This window comes from Malurus melanocephalus, unplaced genomic scaffold, assembly GCF_030028575.1.
Source record: "Malurus melanocephalus ecotype Western Australia unplaced genomic scaffold, MMel_1.1 scaffold_1036, whole genome shotgun sequence".
Taxonomy (NCBI): domain Eukaryota; kingdom Metazoa; phylum Chordata; class Aves; order Passeriformes; family Maluridae; genus Malurus; species Malurus melanocephalus.
In genome coordinates, this window is record NW_026624268.1 from 70,273 (window position 1) to 81,458 (window position 11,186).

At 41.5% G+C, this 11,186-nt stretch overlaps 1 protein-coding gene across 1 annotated transcript in view; it reads right to left on the reverse strand.

The window, feature by feature from the left end:
• The window catches only part of ATG7 (autophagy related 7), an 89,434-nt gene that overhangs the window by 70,266 nt on the left and 7,982 nt on the right, over window positions 1-11,186 (reverse strand). The window contains exons 10-15 of the mRNA XM_057386709.1: window positions 10,227-10,317; window positions 8,809-8,953; window positions 8,094-8,252; window positions 3,053-3,247; window positions 617-820; window positions 266-381 (exon numbers count right to left, since the gene is read on the reverse strand). Coding sequence (XP_057242692.1) covers window positions 266-381; window positions 617-820; window positions 3,053-3,247; window positions 8,094-8,252; window positions 8,809-8,953; window positions 10,227-10,317 — 910 coding nt within the window. The remainder of the gene's footprint in view (window positions 1-265; window positions 382-616; window positions 821-3,052; window positions 3,248-8,093; window positions 8,253-8,808; window positions 8,954-10,226; window positions 10,318-11,186) is intronic.

Consider the following 11,186-nt stretch of genomic DNA (forward strand, 5'->3'; position numbering starts at 1 on the left):
GAGAGGAGAAGGGAGAGAGAGGAGAAGGGAGAGAGAGGAGAAGGGAGAGAGAGGAGAAGGGAGAGAGAGGAGAAGGGAGAGAGAGGAGAAGGGAGGAGGTGCTGAAGACTTGATGAATCAGTTCCCTCAAACACTTCTCATTAATCACATTAATTAGCAGACAACATCACACCTTACAGAACTGTCCTGCTTGAGGAGCAATTCCTCATTCTCCCTAAAGATGCCATGAAATGTGCCTGATTCCTCAGAGAACCCCTCGACTCACCCTTCAGGATGCTGCAGAACAGAAACCATCAGCTCCACTGCCAGGGCTCCGGCCACCATGGCCAGCCCAGGCCGGCTGACYGTGCACTGCTGGTCCAGTGTCCGATCCCTGGTGGACTACAAAACAGACACTTGTAAAAGAAAGAGAAAAGTAACCCCAAAGTAACCCCCYGCCCTGTACAAAACACCTCTAGTGCTGTGCAATGAATCTTCCAAATAAAAATGAGCTGATACTTCACCMCGTGTGCATCAACATAAAGCAAATCCCTTCCTAAAACATCATTAAAACCAAATAAAAACTCAAATCACAACAAAAGAGATTTATTCCCCGTCTGCATGAGGTTCTACTCACATCCCCTGGTGCCACAACATCGTTGCAGAAGTAGCAGCCCAGTTTATAGCCAGGGATATTTGAGAAGAGTGAGGATCCCAGCAGATCAGAAGAAGCAGAGGCATTGCTGAAGCATGAATCACCAGATTCTTGCTGTTTTGGTTTCTTCAGGCCGTGCCTCATAACAACAAAAGTGTCAAATCCCAAGGCAGCATTGATGACCAACTGTGAACAATAAAGTCAGAACAACAGATTTTAAGTGAGCCAAAAAGGGAAGAGGAAAACAAAGTCCTGAAGGTTTTATTCACTGTAAATGCCAAAACCCCCACATGCTGTAGATGGATGAGCAACCCATTAACTGCATATTTACCACCTCAASCATAAACAACAGAGTTTCTGAAAGGTGCAGAGCTCCAGTTGTCAAGCACTGAGAAAAAACAAAACCAAAATAAAAGGCTGCTTCAGAAAGCCCCAAGCCCTCGCCTTAGTCTGTGCCTTTCAGGGAAATCCAAACGAGTGACTCCCTCTAGCTGTCACACAAACCTAGGCATGCTTGCTGACAAAAAACTAACRGCAACTTCGAGCAGTCAAATGCCATCTGTTATCCAAAACAATTTCTGCTCAGTAAGGAAAGCAATTAATGATTACTTATGGTCTTCATCTGCATCTGCTTAGTCACATGGGGAGCAGCAGCAGCTGTGCTGCACAATCCTCTGTCCTCATTTCCCCCTGCTCTCCCCTCTGTGGCAGTGCAAAGGGTGATCTGAAGCRCTGTGCTATGAGCACAATATTGATACAATAACCACTGCAGCCAGCAAAATGTAAAGGAAGATAAATGGCTCCATGGGCAGATACTTTTGATAGAAATCTGGTGCAGCAGTTTCTCATTTTCCATTCTTACAGGCAGGAATTATTTAAAAGGAGAATGCTGAGGGGAGCTCTCTCTAGAATTAGTCATCTTCATTAGCAAGCTTGTGAGTCTCATCATCATTCTCAGTATTTCAAATCATTTCTGGATATTCTCTTTCAACCCTGGAGTGGCTTATTTTTCCTCAGTCCTGAAGTGGAACCACGCTGTTAAATCTCTCCAGAGTTTCAGCAATTAAAAGATTGCATTTTCTCTCTGYATCTACCTGTAAAACCTGAATATGGTGTTCCACTTCAAAATATGAGGAAGAAACCATGGCTGATATTATCAGAAATTAATAATGGTGCTAAAYAATTCCAACTGGCATCAGCTGTTTTTTTCTTCTCAGTTTACTGGCTGGTGACTATTTCAATCTAACTGACCCTTAATAAAAAAAAAAATCATCTGGTTTTGATAAAGAGACACTGGAAAAATATCTTTTGGCATGCATTAAAAAAAATACAAAATAAGCAAAATTTTCCAAGTTCCAGTGCTCAGTAGGAACAGAGATTTAACATCTGACAGGAGGATTTCACATTTGAGGGGTTTRTTTGTCCACGGTGCTTGTTTTGGGGGATGGACTGCAGGAATGGCAAAGATCATCAAGGCAACGGAATAAGGGGGGAAACAACTTTTCTTTCCACCCACAGACCTGGATTTGTGCACTTTACACAAATTATCACTCACTGTGCTCTTTTTTTGCCTGTTCTGAGAGCTTGGGGAGCAAACTGTGCAGTGCTTGAGATCTGCAGGTGCCACACAAAATCAAATTTGAAGTGGAGCTCTCGCTCAGTGTTTACCAACATGAAATAAGAGCATTTGTTTGGACACCTTGAGATTTCCCTGCTGTGCTGTTCAGTGACAGAGAATTCTATCTTCTCTGATCAAAATGATGTTATTGAATCAACCAACTGTGATGCAGACACACTATACCATTGAGCAACAGAGGAATGTCACCAAAAATGACAGAATTTATCCTCAAAATGATTTGAATGCAAGGGAAATGCAGAGGGGCTCTGCTGGCTAAGGAGAGCAGAGGGAGGGAAGTTTTGGAGATCATAAAAGGAGGGAAGTTCCCTCTGTGGGTGGGAAGTTTYGGAGATCATAAAAGCACTGTATCCYGATTKAACCAGGAAGATCACATAGAAAATGTGCACAAAAACTGCTTCTATGGCTGAAAATTACCAATCATCATACATGTGAAGAGCAGGCTGGCACTTCCCATTTCAACACCCAGCTTTCAAACTCACTGTTTTTGTTATTGTTGTGCTGGTTTTGAACAGCTAAAAGATTGCTGCAAGACCACAGGTGCAAACTGCAGCAAGGACAGGAAGTTCAAGGAGGAGCTGCTGAAGTTGTCAGGTTACACAGATTTACACCTGAGGTTGTAACTCAGTGAATCCCACATTGAAGGGACACACTGATCTCTCCTCTGGCAAAGGGCAGCTCATTTGAGCTGGAAAGACAAAAAAGCTCATTGTTCAGGGCCAGAAATGTATTTAAAATAAGGAAAGAATGAAAGAAAATTAAAAAATGGAATAACACAGTACCTTCCTCTTGCTRGCTGCAATGACAGCAGGCAGCCACCGACTCTCCCGAGTGTCCATCAGCAGRAAAACCACATCGTGGGCATCAATGAGCTCCTCAAGCTTTGCCACATCCTTCTGAGCCTGGGCCATTGTCACCTCCGAGAAATTCACTGGGTGGCCTGGCATGGGGATGCTCATGTTATAACCCTCTGAGATCTGGGGGGAGACATACACAAACCAAATCATGTTAGAACCCTCTGAGATCTGGGGGGGGCACACAGAGAACAAATCATGTTATAACCTCAGTTATGAAGAGGGCACACACAAACCAAATCATGTTATAACCTCAGCTCTGGGTGGGGGGGGGCACATAGAGAACAAATCACGTTATAACCTCAGCTATGGAGAACACAGAGAACAAATCATGTTATAATCTGAACTCTGGAGGGGGGCACACAGAAACCAAAGCATGTTATCAGCTCAGCTTTGGAGGGACACACAGAAAACAGATCATGTTAGAACCTCAGCTCTGGGGGGACACAGAGAAACCAAATCATTTTATAACCTGAGCTATGGAGGGGGCACACAAAGAACAAATCATGTTATAACCCTCTGAGCTCTGGTGGGAGACATACACAAACCAAATCTTGTTATAACCTCAGCTCTGGGGGGCACACAGAGAATAAATTATGTTAGAACTTTCAGAGCTCTGGGACGCGGGAGGAGCACAAAGAAATCAAACCATGGTATAACCCTCTGAGTTCTGGGGGAGACACACAGAAAACAAACCATGGTATAACCCTCCGAGCTCTGCAGGAAGCACACAGAAACCAAATCATGTTAGAACCTGAGCTCTGGAGGGGCACAGAGAACAAACCATGTTATAACCTCAGCTCTGAGGTGGGCACGCAGAGAACAAACCATGTTATAACCCTCTGAGCTTTCAGGAAGGCACACAGAGAACACTGGGTTAAAAAGGAGAGACTGGATTGATATAAAATTCAATGCAAATCATAGAGTACAAATTCAGCTCCTGCTGGTCAGAATGGCAGCTCTGCTCTTCACATCTCTCTGTGTGTCAATGCTGTGCACTAAAGCACGGGGCTGGAGTTTCTGAGTGTGCATTTATCCAGAACATCCCAGTCTCTGGGAAATCTCTGGGAAATCACCACAAGAACACAGTGGAACTGCTCCTAATSCCAGGGGTTACAAACATCCCTAAAAACCCAAGCAGCCACATTCACATATKATTACGATCTGTTAAACTTACCTAAAACCTGCATTCTCTTCCCAGCCCCTTCCCCCACCATTTTAACAGGCTGCAGTTTATATTCCTGCAGAATATTCACTCAGTTACAGCCAGACACGTGTGCAGTATCACACACTCTGTTCTTCATTTCAGTTCCTTAGGAGAGCAACAATAGTCTCAAATGATTTCTCTGTAACTCCCCCAGACATGTGTGAACTTGAGACAGCAGAAAAGCACCTCTGAGTGCAGAGCTTGGCTGTCTGGGGACTTGCACTGTGCAGATGCTGCAGGAACCTTTCCCTCTTCCAGCCCCTTTTTGGGCAAGCCATAGGGAGAGTGAATATTGAGCCAAACAAGCATTTACACAATGTACAGAAACACAAACAATGAACTCCCTCCTCTGGAAATGGGGTAGCACAATCTGCCAGCCATCTGCTGGAAGGGAGAATGGATCCTCAGACAGGATACAGAGCCTTGCCAAAGCCTCCCTGCTCCTCACTGCACTCTCAGCAACTGGAAATTAAAATGCAAAATGTAAAAGCTGGAGGGACCAAGTGTAAAATTCCACGGGAAGAGAGGAAAGGAAGGCTGGTGGAATGAGCTTTTGAACAGAACAATCAATTACCAGCACAACTCAGAAACCCAGGTGGGTCAAATGAGCAGAAGGGTGAAAACATATCCTGAACATCAAAAGGATAAAAAGAACCAGGCCCCGGTAGCAGCTTGGAGAAATGAGTGTGGGTAATATCTGCATTAACCATTCCAAAGGATACATCTTTTATCCCCCTCCTTCCCCTCTGAACCATCATCACAGACCTCAGGAAATTCTTGCAGGAGATTCTCCTTTCAGTGTCATTCCTCCAAAAGGTTGTGGCAGCAACACAAAACTTAATCCATGCTGTTTTTATGGATAACTCATCAAGTCCTTGCCTTGCATCATTAGATCAGCTCACCTGACACTGCTCGTGACTTAAGAGAGCAATTTTTGTTCAATAAATTCAAAGAAATAAGCTGGACACTAGCAGCACAGAAAAATGGTAATGAGGTTTGTAAACCACTAAGTTCTTACCAGAATTCAGAAAAATTCTCATCCAGGGACTGCAGCTGCAGGAATAGAGGAAAGTCTGGCAGACTCCACAATTTTATTTGAATAACTGCCCATCAAAAAAACCACACCACTCACCAGCCAAAGTGGCTGGGGTGCACTTTGGCAGCCAAACACTGGCAAAAAAAGGCACAGTGATATTATTGTAAGGAGAAGCAAACATGGATATATCCCCAAAAAAAGGTCTTGCTCATTCTACAGAATTCCAAAACCTCAGGAGTCATGACATGACAAAAAGAATTTCGCTTGATTGCTCACAAAAAAGTTTGGATTTTTAAGACCAGAACCTAAGAAAAGTTTTAAAATGCCTCCAAATTATCCAAGGCAAAATACTGAGTTATTGTCTCATCAAGTATTAGAATGACACATTTCTTTTCAAAAAAGGGACCATTTGTTGACATGTGCAAAATAATAAAAGAGAATGCAATTTGCATTGACAGCTGACCCAAGCTGTGCTTGAGGCTCCAGTGCTTTTGGGTTTTGTGAAGTTTTTTTTTGAAGTAAGCAGGCATCAAAAYATTGCATAACCATAACCTTTTCTCTCCATTTTATTCATTTGTGCATTAACTTTCTGCATTTTTGCTTGAACCATGGCTCAGATCACTTACAATTTGACTGTGCTCCATACATTAAACATTAAAGAGGTATGTGGCTACAGCAAATTTTAAGGCCTGGGTGTTGCCTTTATTTAATTGCTCTGTAAGAAGGTCCTACATGAAGTGGCCCCTCATTCAGAATAAAACAAAGGGTGGTAAGATCCTAAATACCCTGGAATTCCATGGATGGAGAGCTCAGGGAATGATTGAATAGGAGAGGGAAGAAAGCAATCCCACAGCAGCTCTGGGAATGACTCTGTGCATGACCTAYTTGTAATGGGAAGCTGAGAWTCCATAAATGCTATTTYCAAGGCCTCCCTTCTTTTTTCTAGTATAAGAGTTTTCTATAATAAAAAGCTAGTGATAATCTCAGAAGGGGCAGGAAACAAATCCAAGCTCCTTGCCAAAGCACTCCTTGTTTCATCAGCAGTGACCAGGTGGATACTCTTCCAATGAGAGAGAATGCAAAATTCAAAAAATAAAACAGAATTCACAGAGAGCAGCCAAGCWTTTCAAAGGCAACCAGGAGGAATCGTGGTTTGTGTGTAAAATATTGCTCAAAATGAAGTCAGAGAAAGTCAATTATACGAATGGCGGAGGAAAGCAAACCCAAGTTTTCAGCAATGCCTTCAGAACTGGCACTGCTGGTTGGGCTSCCCTGGGATGGAAAGGACCCTGTGGGTTTCCAGACAGCAAGARAGAGCTTTGGCTGCTCCTTCACCGTGTGAGAAATGAGCTCAAAACCCAGCACAACTGATCTTGTAATACAARTGTATTGTGATAAATCTGATAAATCTGGGCTCTGCTCTGAAGCACAGCGCAGGGTGCAGGAASAGATGCAGCTCCTTTCCCAGCAGCAGCCTGTGCTCAGCTGGGCAGAAAYAGCTCCAGCAGCTTCACTCACTGCCCAAACCATCCCAAAGCACCAAGACTTTACCCAGAACAATTAAAAATTCATTTCAAATCCATGTGCTTGGCCTGCTCTTGAGCCTCAGGCTGTCAGAGTGATCTGAACTGTGTGAAGCAGAGGTTTTCCTGCTGTTAAACCCTGCTAATTCCTGATGTTCTCCTCTGTACAGCACAGGATACTTCTCCATGAATTCCGCTGCAGAAAGCACTTTGATTAAAAATACATCAGAAACATTTTCTCATAAGAGTCCCCGGGATGTGAGCCACTGCTTTCTCCTCCTTTGTGCCACAAAGCTCTGAAAGCAGGTTCTGAAAGCAGATTCCACTGAATCAGAYACATCCATGGCATGAGGAAATAATAGGGAATATGTAATGCTGYTGGGGTGGGAACTGTGCTAGGAAAACAGGGGTGGGTGTAGAGTGTTTGAGGTGAAGGGTAGAGGAAAAATTCCCTGCTCACAGTACAGGTTGCACATTGGAGACACTGTCACTGACAGCACTGAAAATGGGCTGTGCCTGAACGTGTGCACTGAACAATGCATTGTGATGCACATCAGAAAGTCAAAAACGATAAAGGCTGACACTGCCTTGCATTGTAAAGCTTCTAAAACAACATCAAAACTGACTMTTGCCTTYTGCTCCTTTTCAGCCACTTCATTTMGTAAGYCATTATCACCAGGCTCCCAAAAACAGGAGCGCTTTGGTCACAGGCCAGCACTGATCTCTGGGTTATAAACTCCTTCCCTTTGCTGCAAGTTAAATACTAAGCTATTAGCTTCTAATGTCGAAAATCAATTTAGATAACACTGCAAATTTTGGGTCTAAAATGTAATAGGAAATCTCAATAATACATTTACTACCTCCCTCAAGGCCTGTTCCCATAGYAGACAATTAATACATCTGACCTGGCATTACTCAAACTCCCTTAGAACATCCTAGGTAGGAAAAAATTTTACTTAACTATCAATGAGCTACAAAATGACTGAGATGATTCTTAATTATATTTCATTACTGCAAATATTTGCCTCAATTAAGTTACCAGGGAGAGAGAATTGAAGTCAAATATTTCAGTAAGTAAAGTTAATAGTTGTGTAGTGGTTTCCCCACTAATGTTTGACTACCAGAAATTGAAACAGCAATTTAAAATCATTGTTTGGTTTTATACCCTCGGTGGATGTAATAACATGTAAATAATGATCTTACCACTCCTGGGAAGATTTTCTGCAGCCTGTCTGCTGCTGCCAGAGCCTTGGGCTTGCCCCCACTCAGGCAGTCCTCGAACTCGTAGAGCGGCTGCCGCACGGGGTTGGAGTAGGAGATCTTGGCATTGTCCACAAAAGTGATCTTCCTCACCCCCCAGCCCTAAGGGGGACACAATTTATTCATGAGCATTACAACAAATCTTTTTGAATAATGCCAGAAACTCAGCATTGAGTTTTGTCCAACTTTTGCAAATGATTCAAAGCAACTGAAACAAGGGAACAGAAAATTTGGTTGGTCTGAATATGGCATTTAACAGAAATTCCTCAAACTCTGCAGAATTCAGTGGGGTGTGGTGAGCATCCCTGAAAGGAATTATCAGCAAAGTTACTTCAAGTGCTTCACTTTGGTCTTTACAGCTTATTAATTTGTTCCAGAATTTCCTGTTCAATCTTTAATATAAATTCAAATAAAGTACTATTCTGCCAAGGTTCCCCTACTATCTCATATTAGCAGAACTTCAGTTATTTCCCTAAGCTACAGTTCTTCTCCCTTCCCTGCAATTTATTGTATCAACTAACGTGCCTTATGCATATTTTATTGCAGAAAATGTCATTTTTCTCTTATATGTCACAGCTGCTGGGCAAAAAAAAAAAGAAAAAGAAATACAGAATTTATGAGAAACATAAAATATTTTTAAGATTAACTCAAGACTTGCCATCAAGGTCCTTGCAACACTGCAGCCCAGTGTCCCAGCTCCCAGYAGCAGGCACTTGGCAGACACAATCTTTTCCAAATCCAGGGTAGGCACCAACCTCCAGCACATCAGCTTCAAATTCAGATCCACGGATGACTCTGCTAACCTGGAATAAATAACAACACTTCTGAACACTTTGTGAATCTCCAACAAAGCAGTCACTGGTAAATCAGCTGAATGAGTTAATTTTAGTTTTTTTTTTAAAGGAGAGACAGCATTCAGCAGTTTAGCACATAAGAAATATGAAAAACATACAAGGGCTTCTGAAAAAAAAAAAAACAAAAAACAATGTAAAACTAAAATTTTAGTAACAAAATGGATGCAAGCATGAAAATAAAAATAGTGTCTCAGCCAAGGTTCCTGCAAAGCTTAGGGGTAAAAACCAGATCATTTGTTCATAAAGTTTCATTTCTCTTTCAAACTGGTTTCCTGTGTCCAGTTACACCAGCCCTTATCAGGAAATATTCCACTTGTGCCCTAAAAAATGTGGGCAGTTCTTTGTGCAAGTTTAAAATGAGGCAGAAAATGTCTGTTCAAGCAAGTGGCAGATTTTTATATTCATCAGAACACAGAGTGTTAAAGCTTTCCTCAAGTCAGGTCACCACAGCTCTCAAATTCCTGGCAGTTTCAATCAATTAAATATCAGAAACAGAACTTTTTCAGCATCCAGTGAATTATTTGTCCAACAAGGATTTCAGATGGCAGCTGTCAATGCTGGCTTTYTACCAACCCCCTCTGTGGGAAGCCCAGAAGTGATCATTAATACAAGTACAGAAGATCAAGTTACATTTACCTAAAGAATTCAGAGCCTTGAGATGAACTTTCTCAAATGTCTATGAAGACACTGAGAAATTCCACAATTGCAAAATTAAAAATGGCTTTACTTGATGGACAAAATGTGAAACTGAGTCATGAGCCCAACAGGTTTTTCCAAGGCAAGGACACAGTTGCAAGCAGTGAAAGCTGACACTGTAACCCCACTCTTTTCAGTCAATTGCCCAAACATAATGTGCAAAATGATAAAAATTATTAAGGTCACATTTCCTGAGCTCTTTCTTGTCACACTGACAAATCCCAAAGGCTGAATTTGTCCCTGTGCTTACTTCCATGAACAACCTGCAGGTTACAGAATTCAGTGAAACCACCACAGGCCTGTAACACTCTGACCTACATTTCACTCAGTTTGAAATAAAATACATTTGAAAATTTTTGTTGGAGCCAAAAATTGCCAGTATTTCCACAGCAGGCAGTGCACTGCAAAAATAATGTCCCAACAATATGCAGTGTTGTGTATATTCTCACCTATTTCACATTTCAACTTGCTATGGATTAAGCCCAAGTGAAGAAAACTTTAGGAATTTCAAAGCTAATGAACAAACCTTTTGGGATCCATGCATTCACTGAGATTCACCATCCTTGGTCCCATGCCTCCCTTTTGGTTCTTCTCCCATCCTACAGCTTTTGGACAATCTGTTTGACATATTCAAAAAAAGGGAAGAAAAAAAGGAAAGAATGAAAGTCTTAATATCACATGACAGGAAAAAAAAAGAAACTTTATTGAATTGAACCCTGTTGGGAAAAAATTTATTCTAAACATGGCAGTAAATAACCTGAATTTTAACAACCTATTAAAACCTGCCACACACATGGAGCTGTTTACATCAGCTGAGAGTTCCTGGAGAATTYCTTTGCTCTCAGGTGTCCCATTGTGCTGCTTTTGCTGTTCAGCTTCACAGGCARGACAGGGATGGCAGCACTCCCCATCAGATCTTAATGTCAGGCTCAGTAAATTCAGAATTCTGCCAAGTTYCATCACCATTTAGAGCTCCCCAGACCCATCTGTAAATTCAGTGGAGAATTCTATCTTAATTAAATATAATTAAACCATCTGCAACAATGGCCTGGAAAGCATTCAGAACTTTGTGGATGAGGTAATTTTGTGATACTGTCCTGTATCCTGAAATTAAATCTGAGATTGTGTTCTGCCATTACAAATACATTGCTTTAAAATACACCTGAAAGTTATTATGGGATTGAAGGAATAGTTCCATTCTGGGACAGGTTTTTCCCATTTTAGAAATATTTTGAGAATTTAAGTTTGCATCACATAAATATGCTATCACATGCTTTTTTTTCCTACCTGAGAAATTGTGTACAAATTTAACCCAAAACAAACACCCCAAAACAAAACAAAAAAACCAGAAAAAAAACAGAAAAAAAAAGAAGAAAAAAAAAAAGGAAAAAAAAGAAAAGAAAAAAGAAGAGAAAAGGAAAAAAGGAGAAAGAAGTAAAGAAGAAGTAAAGAAAAAGGAAAAAAGGAGAAAGAAGTAAAGAAGAAG